Consider the following 21,962-nt stretch of genomic DNA (forward strand, 5'->3'; position numbering starts at 1 on the left):
GCCGGGATGTCCCCAAGAGCCGCGATGTCCCCAAGAGCCGCGATGTCCCCAAGGGTCGGGATGTCCCCAAGGGTCGGGACGTCCCCAGGGTGGGGATGTGGCGTTCCAACCCCCCCGGAGCTGCAGCCTTGGCTGTACCTGCCGTGAGACACCAAATTGTGCCCAAATCCCTCCGGCTGCCAGGGGAGGGAAGGATTTGGACAATTGCAGATCCCCAGCGCTGCCTCTGCTTGGAGCCCCCCTCTGCAGCTGCACATTTGGGGTGCTGAGAGCACATTTGGGGTGCTGAAAGCCTTGGGGCACCCCAATATAGCGGCAGGGATGGGCAGAAAGGGCTGAGCTGCTGTGACGGCGTTCACAGGGCCCCAGGATGAGAGAAGAGACGAGGATCTGACTCTGTTTCAGAAGACTTGATTTATTATTTTTAATGCAATTATTAATAATTTAATAATATTATTTATATCATTACATACTACATATAATATAATATAATATAATATAATATAATATAATATAATATAATATAATATAATATAATATAATATAATATAATATAATATAATATAATATAATATAATATAATATAATATAATATAATATATTATTTTAAATTTTATAATTATAATGGCTATAAATATATTTATATTTGAATTAATATTTATTTTTATTTTATTTTATTTATCATTTATTTTAATATATTATTTTTAATAATTTAATTATTATTTATTATATATTATTATATATAATATAATATAATATAATATAATATAATATAATATAATATAATATAATATAATATAATATAATATAATATAATATAATATAATATAATATAATATAATATAATATAATATAATATAATATAATATAATATAATATAATATAATATAATATAAATATTGTTTTATTATATTATATATAATAAGATATATATATTTTTATATACTATATTATATTAAATCTATACTAAAAGAATAGAAGAAAGGATTTTCATCAGAAGGTTTAAAGGAATAGAATAGGAATGGAATGATAATAAAATCTTGTGACTGACCCGAGTGCGAGACAGCTGGACTACGACTGGCCATTAATTAGAAACAACCAACCAATCACATATCAAACTGTTGCATTCCACAGCAGCAGATAATCATTATTCACATGTTGTTCTTGAGGCTTATCCGCTTCTCAGGAGAAAAAAATCCTAAGGAAAAAAAGAATTTTTCAGAAAATGTCACAGCTACAAGCTGCCTGTCCCAACCCCTCTCAGCTGGCTTGGAAATACAACCAGCCCCCAAACCTTGCTGTTCCCACCAGGATCAGAACCACCGCACAATCCTTGACGGCAGAATTCTGCAAAGAATAAAACAAAATAAATCATAACTGGTGGGATGTGATCTTTGGGTGGTCACCAACTGCAAATGGAATCTTTAATAAGTTGTCGTTCTGTTAATATCAGTTGGAATAAGTTTAGGATTATCCATTATATTGCTAATTTGGAATTGGAGGATGCTGCAGTGAATAGCTGCGGTAACCTCCTTATCAAACATGCATGGTAAAGCACTAAAGCACGTTTATTGTCACAGGAATTTGCATGAAGTAAAAGAATTTATTCATTCCTTTTAGGAAAAGGGGGGAACGAGGCAGAGTGGAAATTTTCCAGGGCAGAAATCCATTTTGATTTAGGCGCAATGTACATTTTTTGAGTTAAGTCTGTAGCTCGCTGTTTAGTCTGGCTGCCCAGCCCCAGAATTCGGCGTGAAAATCTCCTGACCTGTTAAATAAAACCAGCAGAGCATCTCTTCCCCTTGGGGTGGGACAAACCCCCGCAGCCCCTCACCACCGCCACGACCCCAAATGACCCAAAACGACCCAAATGACCCAAAAAATGTGCCCGAAAATGCCGAGTTCCTGTTTGGAAGCCGCTCCTGCCAGGCTCGGCACCCGCACACGAGGTCAGCAGCGCTGGGTTTGTTGTTGTGAGCCCCCCACTTATCAGCGCCCTGGCGCTTCCCCGCTCCCCGAGCCTTCCTTCCGAGCTGATTGTTGATCCCGCAGTCTTGGCCGCGCTTGGGGAAAAAAAATGAGATTTCCTGCAATTGTTTCGCAGGGCTTTGCAAAAGTCGTTTCGCAGCACGATGCAAAATTTGCTGCCTATCAGCCCCCATCCCCAGCGCCAGGGCAAGGCTTGAGCCCCTTGGTTTCCCCTGCCAGAGCACAGGGCAATCAAGGCTCTGTGATTAATTACTGCCTGGCCAGAGGTGCTTCTCTGGCGACATCCATCTGCCATGGGGCAGAGAGTTCAACTTTCAGCCCTTTCCCACTGAAAAAAAAACCCTGAGCTTGGTAGTAAAAGGTTTTAAAATCATAAAATTCGGGGAATTAGAAAGAAGCTGGACTTAGTGGGGCCCTGGAAAAATGTTTAAAGTAGGCTCTGAAAATGTTAGGCCAGATCATGCGAAATTGGACCTGTGCAAGCAGTATATGATAAATGATATAATTGTTAGGTGTGATGATTGTTTAGTAGTTAAATATAATTATTGTTTAATCGTAGGAAGAATCATGAGAAACTCTGTTAGAAGTTTGAGGGGGCCCACGAGGAGCCCATGCTTGGATGAAATCTATATATACAACAGAACAATATAAGTTTAATCATTAACATAAAAGTTATAGAACGATAGAATATAAAAACATGTTCATCCCTAACCCATGTCGGGCTCAGATTTGGGTTTGTACCCCTGACACCCAGAGCTCTCTTTTCCAAATCTAAAGCACACTCTGGGCACTCCTGCACCCTCCCAACACCACGTTTGTGTCCCTGAGGTGCCTCCAGCTCTTCAATAAAAGCCCCTGCATAGAATCATTCTCGTGATTTTGCGTTTCTGAACGCTGACAAGCTCACCCTGATACCGAGGTGGCATCAAGGGCAGCTTTGGTGTTTTTGTTCTAACCCAACCCCTCCGAGCTGTGGGATGGATTTTCCCCATCCAGGCAGGATCCAACCTCTTATCACAGCGGGGTGACAGTGGAGGGGACACTCAGGAAGCCTCGGGGACCCCCATCCATCCCTGGCAAGGGGGGCTATTTACAGACCACAAATGGGACAGGGCTGCTGTGGAACTGCCTTGAGCTGTTTTATTTTTATTTACAGACCACCAATGGGACAGGGCTGCTGTGGAACTGCCTTGAGCTGTTTTATTTTTATTTACAGACACAAACAAGACGGGGCTGCTGTGGAACGCGCCTTGAGCTGTTTTATTTTCCAGCATCACTCTCATTACATGATGATGACAATGGGAAGATGCCACCAGCTCACATCTCAGGCAGCAGACTAAGAATTTAACGTTACAACTCACTTTATAAGTTTTTTGACCAATCACACAAAGCAAAAGCACATTGACAGCGGTTCTATACAGCCACTATAAGCAATGTACCTTTGGTTAAAACAATGCTGCTTATTTCCCATACAATACCTGCTTGTGAGCCTTAAAGCACAACACACAGAGCTCCATTATTAAGCTTCAACCTTCCTAATATCTTGCTAGATAAACTTTTCTGTAGCTTAGAGGGTTATTCTAGACAAGCGTTAATACACGGACCATTGTTCTATTTGTCTTTGCTTTTCTACAGTTTAAATAATTTTTCTGCTGATTTATCTCATGGCTGCTGCTTAGCTCTAATCACAGCTCTGCTGTCTCCAAGGCCTGCCTGCCTTTTGCAGCTTTCCCAAAATTCAATAATTTTGTTGGTTCCCGCACCATCCATCCCCAGCCACCTGCGGCTCCCGCACCGACACCTCCCCGCTCCCATCCCCACCCTGCGGTGAAATCAAAGCGGAGCGGAGTCCCGGCGCTGGAAATGCCGTGAAATGTCCCCGAGCCGGGCTCAGGATGTTGAACCACGCCGCTCATTTCCTGCCCAGCGAGCGGCCCCCGAGCCCACCCCGGCTCCGTGCCCAGAGGAGCCCGAGCGGCCGAGCCGAGAGGATCCCCCCGCTCCAGGCAGGTGAGGCAGCAGCGTCCCTGCTCCCTCGTGTCGCTTCTGTCCGTCTGTCCTCTCTCCCATCCTTCTGTCCTCTCTCCCATCCGTCCGTCCCTTCTCCTGTTTGTCTGTCCCTGGTCCTGTTTGCCTGTCCCTTCTCCTGTCCGTCTGTCCCCTCTCCCATCCGTCCATCCCTTCTCATTGTTTGTCTGTCCCTGTCTGCCTGTTTGTCCGCCCAGTCTGCTGTCCCTTCTCCTGTCCGTCTGTCCCCTTTACCATCCATCTGTCGTCTTTCCCATCCGTCTGTCCCTTCTCCTGTTTGTCTGTCGCTGCTCCTGTTTATCTGTCCCTTCTCCTGTCCGTCTGTCCCCTTCGCTATCCATCTGTCCCCTTTATTATCCATCCATCACTTCTCCTGCTTGTCCCTTCTCCTGTCTGTCTATCCCCTTCTCCCGTCCACCTGTCCCCTCTCCCATCCATCTGTCCCCTTGCCCATCTGTCCGTCCCTTCTCCCATTTATCTGTCCCTTCTCCTGTCCGTCTGTCTCCTTTACCATCCATCTGTCCCCTTGCCCGTCTCTCTGTCCCTTCTCCCGTTTGTCTGTCCCTTCTCCTGTCCGTCTGTCTCCTTTACCGTCCATCTGTCCCCTCTCCCATCCGTCTGTTTCTGGTCCTCTCTTCTTGCCCCTTCTCCTGTCCGTGTGTCCCCTCTCCCATCCATCTGTCCCCTCGCCCATCTGTCCATCCCTTCTCCCATTTTTCCGTCCCTGGTCGTGTCTGCCTGTCCCTTCTCCTGTCCGTCTGTCCCCTCTCCCGTCCATCTGTCCCGTCTCTCGTCACCCCCAGCAGCCTCTCAGGACCTGCAGGACAGAGAGAGGACGGGATGTCCAGGATCCCTTGGGGTGGCATCTCCATCCTCCCCTGGCTTTGGGGCCACTGGGTGCCAGCCTGGCTGGGTGCCACAGGGGTGACACTCACAGGTGACACCAGCTGGGTGCCAGCCTGGCTGGGTGCCACAGGGGTGACACTCACGGGTGACACCAGGTGTGGCTCATCTTGGCTTGCCAGGCTCCAAATGAAGCAGGGAAACCCCACTGGGAGGGCGGAATCCTGCAGGATTCCCAAGGGAGCGGCGGCTCCCGGGCACATTCGCAGCCTCTTCGCTGCGCTGGGATCGGGGCTCTCGCTTGGGGCATTGGGAGGATGTTCAGGTCTGCATTTTCCCAGAAATGTGTAATTTTGTCACCTCTTTGGATGTCCCGATGGCTCCTGGCAGGGTGAGGGTGGCTGATTAATGATCACACCCCGAGAGCTCGGGTGGGAGCGGTGGCTTTCCTGCTGGAGCTGCCTCCGTGACAGTCACCAACACCTCTCTGTGTCTCAGGCCAGCCTCCGGGACAGGGGACAGCCACCACATGTGGTGACTCCCCTTCGTGGCTGGAATTTATGTGAGGGAATCACCTGGGTGGACACAGCATCTTTTGAGGGTCGATGTAGGGAGTCACCGTGGGAGTAAAAATTGGGTTGGAAGCTTCCAGAAGGATCTTTTTGAGCCCCACACAAGGGCTCTCAGCTCAGTGCTCTCCCTTTCCCTGCAGCCACCAGGATGGCCGAGGAGGTGACCACTGTCCCCATGGAGACACACACTGTCCCGAGTGAGTACAGCGACTACCACAACCTGTCCGAGCTGTTCTACCTCCTGAACCACACCTACACCTTCTGCGAGTTCAGCCTGGACGAGAACATCAAACGAGTCGTTCTCTTCATCCTCTACCTGGTCATCTTCGTGGTGGGCTTGGTGGAGAACCTCCTCGTCATCTGGGTCAACTGGCAGACAAGGGGCACCAAGAACTTGGTCAACCTGTACATCATCAACATGGCCATCGCCGACCTGGGCGTGCTGCTCTCGCTGCCCATCTGGATGCTGGAGGTGATGCTGGATTACACCTGGCTCTGGGGCAGCTTCCTCTGCCGCTTCACCCACTACTTCTACTTCGGCAACATGTACGCCAGCATCTTCTTCCTCACCTGCCTGAGCGTGGATCGCTACGTGACCCTGACCAGCTCCTCTGTCTTCTGGCAGCGGCACCAGCACCGCGCGCGCCGCGCCGTCTGCGCCTGCTGCTGGCTCCTGGCCGCCGCCGTCCCTGTGCTGGAGGTGGCCCACATGCAGCTGGTCAACACTGGGGAGCCCATCTGCATCTTCATGGCTCCTTTTGAGACGTACGACGAGTGGGCTCTGGCGGTCAGCTTGGCCACCACCACCGTCGGCTTCCTCATCCCCTTCCCCGTCATCGCGGCGTTCAACGTGCTGACGGCGCGCTTCATCCGGCGCGCCAAGCCCGAGAGCCGCAAGCACTGCCTGCTCATCTACGCCTACGTCGGGGTGTTCCTGCTCAGCTGGCTGCCCTTCCACGTGGTGCTGACCCTGCTGACCCTCGAGGGCAACCACCTCATCCTGCACTGCACCTTCGCCCACCTCCTCTACTTCTTCTACGACATCATCGACTGCTTCACGCTGCTGCACTGCGTCGTCAACCCCATCCTCTACAACTTCCTCAGCAAGAACTTCCGCAGCAAACTCATCTCCGCCGTGGTCAAGTACATCCCCAAGGACCACGGTGGCCAGAAGGGAGCTGGGAATTCCTCCTCCAGCACGCAGCACTCCATAGTCATCGCCAAGGACAACAGCCCTCCCAACTAAAGAGGGTCAGACTCTCCCGACTTCCATCCTGGTGGCTCCATCCCGGGGACAGTGGGATTGGTTTTCCTGCTGCTGAGGACACGATTTGCTTGGGCACCTCCCGTGCCAGGCTTGAGGAGAGCTGGGAGCTATGGACATCTTGCCCTGGAGCGCTGTTGTGTTCAACCTGAAGGAAGGATAAGAGAAAATTATATTCCCCGTTTGATAAGAACATTATATTCCCTTGCAATAATAAAGTTTGCTACTCCACTCAGTGTCTGACCCAGCCCCAAGATCAGAGCCCCATCCTGTGCCCCCAAGCTGTGGGGTTGGGGTGCAGCATCTGCCCCACCAAGGGTGTTCCTGCACCCCCAAACTGCCCTGGGCATGGCACTGCCTGGTTTGTGCCATCCCGAGTGGGAGAGGAGGAATTTGGATCACAAACCTCCCTCCACAGTGCCCAGCAACACCCAGAGCCTGATTTTTTGAGAGATGAAGGCCAAGCAGCCCAAGGGGCTGAGCAGGGCACAGACCTGAGGGAGGGGAGGAACAATTTGGATTGGAGATCAGCCACTCCTTCAGAGCAGTTTTGCAAACCCAGCTGTACATTTTTTACCAATTTTAAATTAGCGATGGCTAAACTGGGTTTTACTGGGAAAGGCTGCTCAGACTTAACTTTGGGTCCCCCACCCCATTAACTCCTCTGGAGCACCCCCTGGAGGGTTTTCATGGCCACTGGGTGGATTCCTCAGCCCCAACAAGCCCCAAAATCCCTTCCCCTTCCACCAAAGCCGCTGTTGGGAGCACAGGGATGTGCAGAAATCCTCAGAGCTGGGTTTGTGCCGTGCAAGGAACTGGAGAACGCGGAGAAAGTTCATCCTTGTGTGGATGCTGATCTCAGTCACGCGCTGGGGTCAGGCCTTTGCTGGGGGAAGGTGACAGAGGGACCATAAATCTCCCGAAGGCCTTGAGCTGCTGGAGGAACTCTTGTTGGAAAAAAAAAAAGCAGAGCATCAGCAGTTCTGGGGACAGGATGCTGGCTCAGGGCTGGGAGCAGGATGTCCCAGGAGAAGCCCGTGACCAGGATGTGGGGTTATCACAAAGCCACTTCCAGGGGTCCCTGATGGGGGGAAAAAAACCTGAAATTCCTCAGAATTCCTTCTGCAGGGATGTTCCTTTTTATCCCACTGGGAATAATCCAAATCCAGGCTCCAGCAGGGTCAGAATTCCCGGCTCAGGAATTCCCTGCTCTGCTCCTGTGACACCCCCAGGCTGAGATCTGCACCCCACCACCTTCATTCCCTCATCCCAAATTCCCCCTGAGCTTCCTTTTGTTAATTCCCTCCCATCCCCAATGAAGAAATGGACGATAAACCCAAAACCAGCCACTCACCAGGGCAAAAATATATTCAAGACATTTCAATGCGTAAAATTTGGTATTTCACCTAATAAACTTAATTTTTTAACTGTCTGAATTTCTCTGCACTTTTGTCCGCAAACTTAAGGGCCAGAGTGGCCTCCAATAAATTGTTCTCACCTCCATGGGAAATTCTTCCTTGTGCTGAGGTGGAATTTCTTGTGGTTTCATTTATGGAACTGTTGCTCCTTGTCCTGCCACACCACTGAAGAGTTTGGCACCATCCTCTTGGCACCCACTTTGAGATATTTTTATGGATTGATGAGATTCCCTTACAAATGAGATATTTGTATGGATATTTGAGATATTTTTATGGATTGTTGAGATCCCCTCTCAAATGAGAAATCAGAGATATTTTTGTGAATTTAAGAGATCCCCTCTGAGATATCTGAGGTATTTTTGTGGATTGATGAGATCCCCTCTCAAATGAGAAATTTCAGATATTTTTAGGGATTGTTGAGATCCCCTCTGAGATATTTGAGATATTTTTATGGATTTACAAGACCCCCCACTCAAATGAGATATTTATATGGATACCTGAGATATTTTACGGATTGAGATCCCCTCTCAAATGAGAAATCTGAGATATTTTTATGGACAAGATCCCCCCTCAAATGATTTATATGGATACCTGCTCCTCAGGCATTCCTGTGAGGAAAACACTTCATAAAAAAAAAACAGCTACAAGGGATCAATGTTTTCCATTTTATTATTCTAAATAAAAACCACACTTTGTGCTGGACAATGGAGTAGAAAAGAACCCGATGTACAACGATTTTAGACATCTACGATTCGGGGGAGGGCAGGGGGGGAAAAGTTTACAAAATATACAAAACTTTACAGCAAATAGATAGTAAACACTTAAATAGCAGGAGGTCAGTACCTACGATTAACTTAACAAAAAAAAAGGTTAGACAGCAAATCCAACTCTTGTTCTTTCTTTTCTTTTCTTTCTTCCGCTCAATTTCTCTGCTGACAGACCTGGATCCACTGAGAACAGGGGGAAAAAAAGTGAATTTTGTGTTTGGGGTTGGGAGTGATCACTGGAGATTGGAGATTCTCTGTTTGGGGAAGGCTCCATGACCTGGATGCTGCCAGAATTTCCCCCTCTCCTACCCCAGGGATCCCAAAGCACTTTGCAAACACCAGGGGAGGTAGGTCGGTGTCCCCAGAGCCACCAAGGGCGGTGGGGACAGCAGAAAGCCACGTTTTGCCCATGGAATGAAATCCAAATTGGTTTTGGCTCTCCCCACACTGAGCTGGAGCAGGCTGGGGACAGGGGTGACATCCCTGCCCACCCCAAGGGCTCAGCAACAGCCAGGACCCCCATTCAGGGCTCTGAAACCTCAGGGAATCACCCCCAGGAGCAGCAGCAGGGTCAGACCCATCCCTGCAGCCCCTCCAGGGCAGATTTGGGGTGCTCCAGGTGGGAATGATCTGTTTTTAACCCCAAAAATCCAGAAATTCCCTGGATCAGAACCAGCAGCAATGGGGGATTCCAGCTTTCCCCCCAAAAAACAGAATGATCTGGCTTTAACCCAAGAAATTCCCTGGATTTGGGGTGTTCCAGGTGGCAATGATCTGTTTATAACCCAAAAAAACAGAAATTCCCTGGATCAGAACCAGCAGCAATGGGGGATTCCTGCTTTCCCCACCAAAACCAGAATGATCTGGTTTTAACCCAAGAAATTCCCTGGATTTGGGGTGTTCCAGGTGGGAATGATCTGTTTTTAACCCAAGAAATTCCCTGGATTTGGGGTGTTCCAGGTGGGAATGATCTGTTTTTAGCCAAAAAAATTCCCTGGATTTGGGGTGTTCCAGGTGGCAATGATCTGTTTGGACCCAAAGAAACAGAAATTCCCTGGATCAGAACCAGCAGCAATGGGGCAATTCCTGCTTTCCTCCCCAAAACCAGAATGATCTGTTTTTAACCCAAAAAATTCCCTGGATTTGGGGTGTTCCAGGTGGGAATGATCTGTTTTTAACCCAAGAAATTCCCTGGATTTGGGGTGTTCCAGGTGGGAATGATCTGTTTTTAACCCAAAAAATTCCCTGGATCAGAACCAGCAGCAATGGGGGATTCCTGCTTTCCCCCTCCAGGCAGGAGCAAGGGCTGGCTGTGCCTGTTTGGGTGTAAAATCTTCACTTTTTGGTTTATGCGCACAAAAAGGCTTCTGCTTTTTCAGCAGGCCCTCCCTGAAGCCCAGCACGGCTTCTGGAACGTTCCAGGAGGGTCTCAAGGCTCTCCCAGCCTCCACAGCCACCTCCAGAGCAGCGCAGGTCGTGTCCATCCATCCCTGTCCCCAGTTTGTCCCCAGTTTGTCCCCAGCCATGAGGGGGTGTCTGGGTGACCCCCAACGGTCCCCCCCAGCCTCACCCACCCCAAAATCCCACGACAGGAACCCAGGGAGCAGCTCGGGGGCGCCCACAGCAAAGCCCCACCACTGCCCACGGCGCCACACCGCTCCCAAAATTCCCCCATTTCTCTTGTAAAACCTCAACACAGCCCCACAGCGACGCCAGGCCCGCGAGGCCGGAGCTCAAAACTCAAGAGCTGCAGCAACCCAGAGCTGAATTTGGCTCTGGCACCTCCTTCCCACCCTCCAAATCCAGGCTCCAGGCACCCTCCCCTGCTCCTGGAGGTAGCTCAGTACCACGGGAGGTACCACCCTCATTTTACAGATGAGGAAACTGAGGCAAAAGAGGTGAAGTGACTTGCCCAAGGCCACGGTGGAGCTGGGAGAGAGAAACCCTGGCGTGCTCTGAGCTCTCTCTGAGATGGCCCTTCCTGGGTGTCTGTCCCTTCCCTGTGTCCCTTCACAGCAGGGTGAGTTTCCAGGGTTTGCAAATCACTAGCTTAGTTTAGTTTTTTTAGTTTTTTTTTTAGTTTTAGTTTTGTAACAGCAAAACTCGACAGAAGCGCAGGAGCTGATCCAGGCTGGAAAAAGCCCCGAGCACTTCTTTGTTTGTGAGGTAGAATTGAGTTACCCGAGGGCAATCCCAGCTTGGAAAGATCTGTTTGCTCCTTCCCCACCTCTGCCCCCCACAAAAAAAAAAGCTGGAAAACAACAGGGAGAAGCCAAGCCATGCCCTTCCCTGCGTTAACACTGCTGGCACCTCGCTGGGGTGGCCAGGAGAGACCCCAGGAGTGACCCCAGGAATGGGCAGGAGAGACCCCCAGGAATGGCCAGGAAACACCAAGGAATGGGCAGGAGAGACCCCCAGGAATGGGCAGGAGAGACCCCAGGAATGGGCAGGAGAGACCCCAGGAATGGGCAGGAGAGACCCCCAGGAATGGGCAGGAGAGACCCCCAGGAATGGGCAGGACAGACCTCAGGAGAGATCCCAGGAGTGGGCAGGAGAGACCCCCATGCTGAGGTGGACCTGACACAGGGCCAAGAGAGACCCCCCCATGCCCAGCAGAGCCCCCCACACCCAGGAGAGCCCCTCCATGTCCAGGGGAGCCCCTCCACAGCCAGGGGAGCCCCTCCATGGCCAGGAGAGCCCCTCCATGCCCAAGAGAGACCTCCAAACCCAGGAGAGCCCCTCCATGCCCAGAGAAGCCCCTCCATGCCCAGGGGAGCCTCTGCACACCCAGGGGAGCCTCTCCATGCCCAGGAGAGCTCCTCAAACCCAGGAGAGCCCCTCCATGCCCACTCCACGCCCAGCAGAGCCCCCCACACCCAGGGGAGCCCCTTCATACCCAGGGGAGCATCTCCACAGGCCAGGAGAGCCTCCCACGCCCAGGAGAGCCCCTCCATGTCCCCCAACACCCAGGGGAGCCCCTCCACACCTAGGAGAGCTCCTCACACCCAGAAGAGCCCCTCCATGCCCAGGGGAGCCCCCCAAACCCAGGGAAGCCCCCCCCCAGAAGTGCCCAGCCATCGCCGTGGCTCCCACTCCACGAACAAACAAACTCACATCACTCCAAGCACGCGGGTTTGCCACAGGAACACAGGTTTGTCCAGGGTGTGGGAGGAGAAGGGTCCTCCCTCCTCCTCCTCCTCCTCCTCCTCCTTCCAGGGAGTTAAGGCAACAGCTTCATCCTGACTCACCTGCCCAGGGCACTGCCAGGACAGTCCTGGCTCTCTGTGGCCACCACAAATCACCCCGAAAAGGAGCAGGGAGATTCCTCCCCTCCCTCTCCAATCCTGCAGGAGATCTCCGTGCTCGCACAGCCACCTCTACCTCTGCACGGAGGTCCTGGGGCTCCTTCAGCTCCTCCTCTCCAAGGTCTCAGGGCACAGCAGAGCAAACGTGGGAATGTGTGGATTCCCTGCTCCTGATCCCTCCTTCTTTGTGAATTCCCTGCTCCTGATCCCTCCTTGTTTGTGAATTCCCTGCTCCTGATCCCTCCTTGTTTGTGAATCTCCTGCTCCTTGATCCCTGCTGGGATCCCTCCTTGTTTACACACTCAGGTGCTTCCTGCTCCTCTCCCCAGAGCACACTTTGCTCCTCTCCTGGCAGTAGCAGCAGAGCACCACGGATGCCCAGAATGTCTTTTTTCCTTTCCTTTTTTTTTTTTTTTTTTTTCCTCTTTTTCTTTCTCTTTTGTTCCTTTCCTTTCGAGTCCAGCGCCTGCTCTGGCTCTTGTCCCTCTCCACTGAGGTCAGGTGTGAAAATCTTAGCAGCATCAGTTTGTGGACAAGCTTAGCCTGGTCAAGTGGGCTAAAAGGTTTAAAAAAAAAAATAGAATCTAGGCGCAAAAACTAGTGAGAAATGCTAATAGCACAGATGGCCTCTAACAGGACCAGAGGTAAGTAAACACGACAGACTCCTTGAAACAGTGATGTACCTCACGTGCTGTTAATTTGTACAACTCCACCAATCTAAAAAGCCCTAGGAAGGCCCAAAAATAATAATTAAAAAAAAAAAATAAAATCAAACCAAAACCAAAATTCCATCCATGATGCCTGACCATTAAATAAAACGAAACAACTTGCTTTTTTTTTTTTTCCTTTCCTTTCCTTTTTCCTCCTCCATCTCTTCTTCCCCATCAGCTATCCGTGTTTTTCTCAGCCTCTTTGGAATGGATGATGTACATGAAAGTCTGCTCGATGGTGAAGTCGGGCGGGAGGCTGCCCTTGTGCACCCCTATGTGCTTGCTCATCAGGTTGAGCGTGGAGCTGTAGTGGCCACACACCGTGCAGCGATACATCAGGGCCCCCGAGTGTGTCCTCAGGTGACACTTGATGGTGGAACGCCCTCGGAAGAACTTGTGGCACACCTTGCACTGGTAGGGCTTCTCCCCGGTGTGGATGCGCCGGTGGTAGTTGAACTCGCTGGTGTGGGCAAACCTCTTGCCACAAACCTTGCAGCTGTACTTGCTGTTCCCCGGCTGGCTCTGCAGAGCCAGATCCTCGCTCAAAAACTCCTCGGGCAGCTTCCTCTTGGGCAGCCCCTGCGGCTGCAGGCGCTCCCCAAACCCTGCCCTGATGTCCAGGCTGCCCCCACACTTGTGCTGGCTGACGTGGTAGCGGTAAGCGGCTTCCAGCTTGAAGCTCTGGCTGCAGAAGTGGCACTGGAAAAGAGCCTCCTCCACGTGCTGGTGCACGGCCAGGTGCTTCTCCAGGAGCTGCCTGTCCACAAAGCTGCTGGCACACACTGAGCAGGAGAAGACAGAGATGCCCAGGTGGGACAGGGCGTGCCACAGCAGGCTGCAGAGGCTCAGGTGCCGCTGGTCGCACACGCCGCACGTTTGGCTCTTCAGGTTCACGTGCTCCAGCAGGTGGTTCCGCACCGTGTGGAAATCTTTGGCCAAGGGCTTCCCACAGGCAGCACAGGCCAGCTCAGGGCCGGGCCCTCCCCCAAAAACAGCCACTTTCCCCGGGAGGGGGTCACTGGGGTGGACGATGACGTTGTTGTCGAAGACCCCGTCCCGCCGGTGCAGCGTCAGCTGCCACTGGGTGAAGAACTTGGTCTCGCACATGTCACAGGAGAAGAGGAAGATGCCAATGTGGGACAGCACGTGGGTCACCCTGGAGTTACGGTCCTGGAAGTGGGTCTCGCACACCTTGCAGTTCCCCGTGAGCAGGTCCACGTGGTCCCTGGCGTGCTGGCGGATCAGCTGGATGTTGGGTTCCAGAACCTTCTTGCACACCTGGCAGGGCATGGCCTTGCTGTCCCGGCTGTCGCTCTCAAAGGCCAGCTCCTCCTCGCTGTCATCACTGAGCTCAATCACCTCCTCAGATGGCACCAGCTCTTCTCCAGCATCCTCAAAATGCAGCTCGGCCTCCCCCAAATCCTCCAGCTGGAGCTCATCCATCTGCTCGAATCCCTGCTCTTTGGAGTGGTCGCTGTTGCTGGGGCAGGAATTGCTCCCCGTGGAGACATCCAGGGAGGGGTCAGTGGGGAAGAAGCCACCCTTGCTGTAGTCACCATTGCTCTGGGCCTTGAACTGAGGGCAGGAGCTGCCAGTGGTTTGTGCCATGGCATTCCCACCAGGCTGAGCCCCCAGACCCGCGACTGGAGTGAATTGTCCTGCATCAGACTCCTGCTCTGTCTTGGGAGGCTGCTGTGGGTGCATCAGGGGAAGAGCCTGGCTGGCCTCACCCACAGCACTCCTCTCATCCTCTTTGTAGCTTCCCACCACGTCCCCGTGCAGGAGATAACTCCTCTCGGGGCCAAAATGCTCCACACCACCCCGGATGTCCCCCAAAGGGTGGCTCTGCTCCGAGGAGGTGCTGCCCAGCACCCCAGCCCTGCCTTCCCCCACTGACAGAGCAGGCTGCTTGGTGATGGCCGAGCTCTCCAGGTCAGGGAAGGTGGAGTGACAAGCCTGCAGCAGATCCTCCATGCCCAACCTCTCCGCCACCTCGTAGATCACCCCCACGTTGATGAGGTCGGTGAAGAGCTCCGAGGTGTACACAAAGCTCAGGATCTTCTCAAAGTTGGCCGGCGTGATGAAATCCACCACGTAGGTCCTGGCAGCGTCCAGCCCCGTGTTGAGGAAGAGGTTCTGGAAGTAGCCAGCAGCACAGGCCAGCACGGCCTTGTGGGCAGCGAAGGAGCGGGAGCCCACCAGGATGGTGACGTCGCACATGGTCTCGGAGAGGCGGCACTTGTTGAGTTCCTTCAGCAGGTTGTTGGGGTGGTTGGTGCTGTGCAGCTTGATCCTCATGCCCATCTTAGCAGCTGCTTCAGGAGCCCTTTCTGCTCGTCAGCTCGGCCTTCACGCTCTCATCCGCGGCGGGAGCAGGAATTGGCAGGGCAAGGGGCTCTGCAGAGGGGAAGTGTTAAAAAAAAAAATGTTATTTAACAATCAAAGCAATGTCATTCTGGTCACTTTGCACCCTTCTGAGGAGCCGCAGAGCAGCTGCTCAGCTGGAGATGGACTAACCCTGTCCTGTCACCTCAGTTTTGGGAAGCAAAAAGCTGGATGTGCAAAGCAGCAAAGTCAAAACAAAAAGAGTCTCAGAGGCAGCCTGAAGGTCTCACTGCTACAGGGGCAGGGACAGAGATCCTGCTGACCCTGAGACCAAACCAGAGCCTGTTCCTGACATCTCCCTCCTCCTGAGCTGGGGATGAGGCTCCTCTCCAAGGAGATGTCACACACCAGTTGGATTCAACTCCAGGTCTCCTCCAGCTGCAGCCACTCCATTCATTCACTTCAGATTCCAACTGGACCCACAAGGAGACTTCAGGCTCCCAGGTGGGACTCTCTGCATTCCAGTCTTTGGATTTCCCTGGATGGATTCTCCTGGATGGATTCTCCTGGGATGGATTCCCCTGGATGGATTCCCCTGGATGGATTCCCCTGGGATGGATTCCCCTGGATGGATTCTCCTGGATGGATTCCCCTGGATGGATTCCCCTGGATGGATTCCCTTGGGATGGATTCTCCCTGGATGGATTCCCCTGGATGGATTCCCTTGGGATGGATTCTCCTGGATGAATTCCCTTGGGATAGATTCTCCTGGATGGATTCCCCTGGATGGATTCCCCTGGATGGATTCCCCTGGGATGGATTCCCCTGGGATAGATTCTCCTGGATGGATTCCCCTGGATGGATTCCCCTGGATGGATTCCCCTGGATGGATTCCCCTGGATGAATTCCCTTGGGATGGATTCTCCTGGATGGATTCCCCTGGATGGATTCTCCTGGATGGATTCTCCTGGGTGGATTCCCCTGGATGGATTCTCCCTGGATGGATTCTCCTGGATGGATTCCCTTGGGATGGATTCCCCTGGGATGGATTTCCCTGGATGGATTCCCCTGGATGGATTCCCCTGGATGGATTCCCTGGATGGATTCCCCTGGATGGATTCCCCTGGATGGATTCCCCTGGATGGATTTCCCTGGGATGGATTCCCCTGGATGGATTCCCCTGGATGGATTCTCCCTGGATGGATTCTCCTGGATGGATTCCCCTAGGATGGATTCCCCTGGATGGATTCTCCTGGATGGATTCCCCTGAATGGATTCCCCTGGATGGATTCCCCTGGATGGATTCTCCTGGATGGATTCTCCTGGATGGATTCCCCTGGATGGATTCCCCTGGGATGGATTCTCCTGGATGGATTCTCCTGGGATGGATTCCCCTGGATGGATTCCCCTGGGATGGATTTCCCTGGATGGATTCTCCCTGGGATGAATTCTCCTGGATGGATTCTCCTGGGATGGATTCCCCTGGGATGGATTCCCCTGGATGGATTCTCCTGGGATGAATTCCCTTGGGATGGATTCCCCTGGGATGGATTCCCCTGGATGGATTCCCCTGGATGAATTCCCCTGGATGGATTCTCCTGGATGGATTCTCCCTGGATGGATTCCCCTGGGATTTTTTGGCAGCACCTCTCAGATTCCTCAGCTGCCACCACCACACCTGTCCCACAGCACCGACCATTCCTCCCAGCTTGTCCCGCTGCCTTTGTCCCTCTGTCCTGCTCACGGACACCCCACCAGCTCTTGGGATTTCACGAACTTACCCAGGCAACTCTATCCTTAATTCCCCTATTCCTAATTCCCCGCATTTTCCCCGTCCTGAGACAGGGAACAGCGAACCCAGAAGGCAGCAAAGAGAGGGAGTTTGGAGGGGCTGGAGCTGCCTCTGCCCCAGCTCCGGGAAAACCCAAAACCCATCCCCGGGGATGCGAGGGATGCGGGAAACACCACCGGCAGCTGAGGAGGAGGATGAAGATGGAGAGGAAGGCTCTGGAAACGCTGCCCAGCCGAGAAAACACCTGGGCAATTGGGGATCCCTGCGGAGGGGATGGGGCAGGAGGGGAAAGAACCGGAGGGAAGGGGGCAGCGGGAAGGGGGGATCCCGGAGCTGCTCCGGGAGAAACGGGAGGAGATGGAGGGGAGGGACAGCGGCGTCCCCGGTGGGCCCGGGGAGCGGGGCACGAAGGGACCCCGGAGGGAGCCACGAAAGGCGGCGGGAGGCCCCGGGGAGGGTCGGAGAGGGTCGGAGCGGGGCTGGCGCGGCTCGGGGGACCTGCGGGGGCCGGGGGTGGCGGGCGGGGGTCGCTCCTTACCCGCCCGGCGCCCCGCACCATCCCGGCCCGGCTCACACAAAGGCGCCGACCCGCCCCGCGCCCGCCCCGGCCCGCGCCGCCTTCCGGGAGCCGCCGCCGACAGCGCCCCCGTGCGGAGAGGAGGAACCGGAGCGGGGGCACCGGACGGACACACGGACACATGGACACACGGGGAGGGACACATGGAGATGGGGCGGGACACACGGACACGGGGAGGGACACACGGACATGGGGCGGGGCGGGACACACGGACACGGGAAGGGACACACGGACACGGGAAAGGACACACGGACACGGGGAGGGACACACGGACACGGGAAAGGACACACGGACACGGACACACGGACACGGGGAGGGACACACGAACATGGACACGGACACATGGACACGGGGAAGGACACACGGACACGGGGCGGGACACACGGACACACGGACACGGGGAGGGACACACGGACACGGGGAAAGGACACACGGACACACGGACACGGGGAGGGACACACGGACATGGACACGGACACATGGACACGGGGAAGGACACACGGACACGGGGCGGGACACAAGGGGACACACGGACACGGGGAGGGACACATGAACAACGGGAGAGACACACGGACACACGGACAGGGGGAAGAACACACGGACACCGGTGTGGGACACACGGACACGGACGCAGGGTGGGACACATTGACACGGACACGGGGAGGGACACACGGACACGAGGCGGGACACACGGACACGGACACTGGTGTGGTATTTACACACTGGCACGGACAAGAAGGGACATGGAGACGGGCAAGGGAAGGGACACGGACAGCGGCACGTACAGCGGCACGGACACACGGACACGGGAAGGGACACGGCCAGGGGCACGGACACACGGACACGGGAAGGGACACGGACACACGGACACAGGAAGGGACATGGACAGGGGCACTTCTCCAGTTACGGGGCTGCCGTGGGGAAGGGACAGGGCGCTGTAGCCCAAGAGCCCACGAACCCCGGCCCCGGTGATCCCGTGGGCTCATCCCCGTGGGCTCATCCCCGTATCCCCATCCCCGCATCCCCATCCCGGCGGGTTCATTCCCGCATCCCCGTCCCCCGGTCCGTCCCGAGCGGGTCCCGGAGGGCGCAGCCAAGACACGGAGCCGCATTTTGCGCGTGTCCCGCGCAGACACGGGTGGGTGTATAACGGGACACGTCCGGGTGTACACAGGTGCACGGACACGCGCTCGCGGGGCGGCACCGCCGCGCTCCCCACGGCTCCGTGGGCGCCGGGACGCTCCGGTCCCACCATCCCCGGGACACCGGGCACGGCCCCGTGCGGGGCTCGTTCTGCCGCTCACGCCGCCCGCAGCGGGGCCTCGCCGGGAGCGGGGGGTCCCGGGGAGCACCGGGGGGCCGGGCTGCCGTTCCCCCGCCCCGCCGCTCGTTTCCCCATGAGCCCCACGAAGAAATCGTGCATGTCTCCTGCGGAGAGACCGGCCGTCAGCGGCACCGGTACGGGCGCCGGCACCGACACCGGCACCGGGCGGGACTTACTCTTCTGCGGCGCCGCGGGGGGACCTGGAAAAGACCGAAATGGGTGAGTGAGCGCCGGGCGGACCGACCCCCTCCCATCCGAGCCCTCCTGCCCCTCACCGGCGCTTTCCTCCCGCAGCAGCTCCAGCGCGGCGGCGGCGGCGGCGGCCCCGGGGCTGCCGCGGGGGCTCCACGGCAGCGGCTCCGGGCCGGGCATCCCCTGCGGGAATGAAGCAGGTGGGAAGGGGTCTGGGAGGTCCCGGGGATCCGGGATCCGCCCGTTGCTTCCCCCACCGACGGCCGTACCGGAGCGGGGCCCGGCGGGGCGGCGGGGGCGCGGCGGGCGAGGGCGAGCGGCAGCGCCAGGAGCAGCAGCACGGCGAGCACCGGCCGGTTCTTCATCCTCGGGGGGACGCGGGGGCAGCGATCAGCGATGGAGCTTCCCGGGGCTGTCCCGAGCCGGCCAACCCTCGATGGGGCGGCCCGGGATGGGTCTGGAAGCGAAGCGAGCTCTGGGGAGGGAAAGAGACGGGAGACGGGGGGACCGGGGGCGGCGGGACCCCCTCTCCGGTGTGGGGAGGAGGGATCGCGCCGCTTCCCTGGATGCCGGTGTCCCTTGGACCCCCGGGGGTGCGTTACAGGGTTGGGGGGGTCCTTCCGTGGCGTGCGGGGGGACACGGCCCTGCTGTGGCCGCTCGTGTCCCCCCGCTCGTGGCCGCGGTGCCACCGTTGTGCGCTCGCACACGAGCCGTGCAACCGCGAGGGTGGGGCACGGACGCGGCTCGGGCTCCGTCCTGCACGTTCACCCGGTCCCCTGACACGCTCCCTGGCACACTGGCATCCCCTGGCACACTGGCATCCCCTGGCACGCTCCCTGGCACGCTGGCATCCCCTGACACGCTCCCTGGCATACTGGCATCCCCAGGCACGCTCCCTGGCACACTGGCATCCCCTGGCGCGCTGGCATCCCCTGGCACGCTCCCTGGCACACATATGCTTGCCCACAGCTCGATTTGCTTCCAGAACCCCCACCAAACCCTCCGCAAATTCAAACAACACCCTCAGCCCATCTCTCCCCCTTCCTGTGCCCGTCCCCAGCGCCATCCCAACCTCCTCTTCCTCCTCCTGCCTTCCCCGAGCCCCAGCGGGGTGAGCACAGGGCACAGGGAGCCTCGGGAAGCCCCCAGGGTTGTGGGGGACACAGGGACACAGACCTGCCGGTGGAGTCGAGGGATGAGGGACCCTCGGAGAAGGGACCTCTCGAGGCGTGGTGATGGATGGCAGCGATGGTGGTGGGCAGCGATGGTGGGCAGCGATGGTGGTGGGCAGCTCCCCCGGCCCGGGCTCAGCCGGGAGATGAAATACCGGGGCAGCAGCTGCTGCACGGCGCTAAATAAAGGGGCTCTGCCCATGGCACGGCGTGGGTGGGCAAGAGGAGAGCTGCCAATGGGGGCCGGGGGGAGGTGGTACCCCCACCCTGCAGCTTCACGCCCACGCAGCACTCGTGGCACACACGGAGTCACACAGCGGCACACGCGTGCCCACGCAGGGGTGGGGGTCAGCACACGGGCACCGTGCCCACGCAGGCACCCCAGAGTGGGGGGTCAGCACATGGGCACCGTGCCCATGTAGGAACCCCAAAATCAGGGGTCAGCACGTGGGCACTGTGCCCACCCCAGAGTGGGGGATCAGCACACGGGCACCGTGCCCACGCAGGGACCCTAAAATGGGGGGTCAGCACATGGGCACTGTGCCCATACAGGTACCCCAGAATAGGGGGTCAGCGCATGGGCACTGTGCCCATGTAGGAACCTCAGAATGGGAGGTCAGCACACGGGCACCGTGCCCGCCCTGGGGTGGGGGGTCAGCACATGGGCACCGTGCCCATGTAGGAACCTCAGAATGGGAGGTCAGCACATGGGCATCGTGCCCACCCTGGGGTGGGGGTCAGCGCATGGGCACTCTGCCCACGCAGGGATCCCAAAATGGGGGGGTCAGCACACGGGCACCGTGCCCATGCTGGGTGGTGCTGGGATCGGCAGGAGAAATGCAGCACACAACATGATTGATCAGGAAATCTCCAACTTTATTGATAGGTACTCATCTCTATATCGGTGTTAATGAGGCTCATACAAATTGCAAAGGCGAGCTCACTATTGGTTAGTTACTTATCAGCCGACTACGCCTACTTCTGCATTCTTGTGGATATTTTATTGAAACTTTTCTTCATTTTTCTGCCAAAGATGTTCTCCCCTATCCTGTTGTTGCACCAAGGGCACAATGTCCTTGCCTGTCATTGGACACTGACTGCTGACTCCTAAACTTGTCCCCTTCCAGCTTAAGACGTGACCTTTCTCGGCAAACCAACTGTCCACAAAGATCTCCACAGGGTGGGGAGGTGGGCACCATGCCCACGCAGGCACCCCAGGGTGAGGGGTCAGCACATGGGCACTGCGCCCATGCAGCCCCCAGCCCCTCGTTGCGGGCATCAGCAGATGGGCACCATGCCCACCCTGGGGTGGGGAGTCAGCACATGGGCACTGTGCCCACACAGGAACCACGGGATGAGGGGTCAGCACATGGGCACCGTGCCCACCATGAGCATGCCCACGCAGCCCCCGGCCCCTCATTGTGGGGATGTCACCATGTGTCTGTTGGCACATGTGGGGACACGCGTGGAGGAGTGGTCCCGGTCAGATTCGGGGTGGTGCAGACAGGATTTGGGGGTCTCGGGGGTGAAAGGGGATTGACCAGGCTCCCACACACGTGTTCATCTGCACACACGAGCACAGGTGTGCCCGCACACTCACACCCTGCCCCATTGCAGCACGCCCGGCCTGCCCACTCTCATGCCACGACGTGCCAACGTGGAAGATGGGGAGGAAAATTTGGG

The 21,962-nt window shown here is 55.6% G+C and overlaps 3 protein-coding genes across 3 annotated transcripts; 1 reads left to right on the forward strand and 2 right to left on the reverse strand.

Annotated features, from left to right (window-relative positions):
* The first annotated feature begins 3,967 nt into the window (after positions 1-3,967).
* GPR182 (G protein-coupled receptor 182) lies at positions 3,968-8,128 on the forward strand. The gene is made up of 2 exons (XM_063179393.1): positions 3,968-3,999; positions 5,573-8,128. The coding sequence occupies exon 2, from the start codon at positions 5,581-5,583 to the stop codon at positions 6,676-6,678; it is 1,098 nt and encodes a 365-aa protein (XP_063035463.1). The 5' UTR covers positions 3,968-3,999; positions 5,573-5,580; the 3' UTR covers positions 6,679-8,128.
* Positions 8,129-9,527: 1,399 nt separating this feature from the next.
* Positions 9,528-17,609, reverse strand: ZBTB39 (zinc finger and BTB domain containing 39). The gene is made up of 2 exons (XM_063179380.1): positions 17,552-17,609; positions 9,528-15,293 (listed from the first exon to the last, which is right to left on the reverse strand). Exon 2 carries the CDS (start codon positions 15,198-15,200, stop codon positions 13,071-13,073), a length of 2,130 nt encoding a protein of 709 aa, XP_063035450.1. The 5' UTR covers positions 15,201-15,293; positions 17,552-17,609; the 3' UTR covers positions 9,528-13,070.
* A 1,281-nt stretch (positions 17,610-18,890) lies between these two features.
* LOC134431227 (uncharacterized) lies at positions 18,891-20,364 on the reverse strand. Its single transcript, XM_063179213.1, has 5 exons — positions 20,284-20,364; positions 19,364-19,581; positions 19,190-19,289; positions 19,091-19,114; positions 18,891-19,018 (listed from the first exon to the last, which is right to left on the reverse strand). Exons 2-5 carry the CDS (start codon positions 19,469-19,471, stop codon positions 18,891-18,893), a joined length of 360 nt encoding a protein of 119 aa, XP_063035283.1. The 5' UTR covers positions 19,472-19,581; positions 20,284-20,364.
* Between the last annotated feature and the right edge of the window lie 1,598 nt (positions 20,365-21,962).

This window comes from Melospiza melodia, chromosome 31 (genome assembly GCF_035770615.1).
Source record: "Melospiza melodia melodia isolate bMelMel2 chromosome 31, bMelMel2.pri, whole genome shotgun sequence".
Lineage (NCBI taxonomy): Eukaryota > Metazoa > Chordata > Aves > Passeriformes > Passerellidae > Melospiza > Melospiza melodia.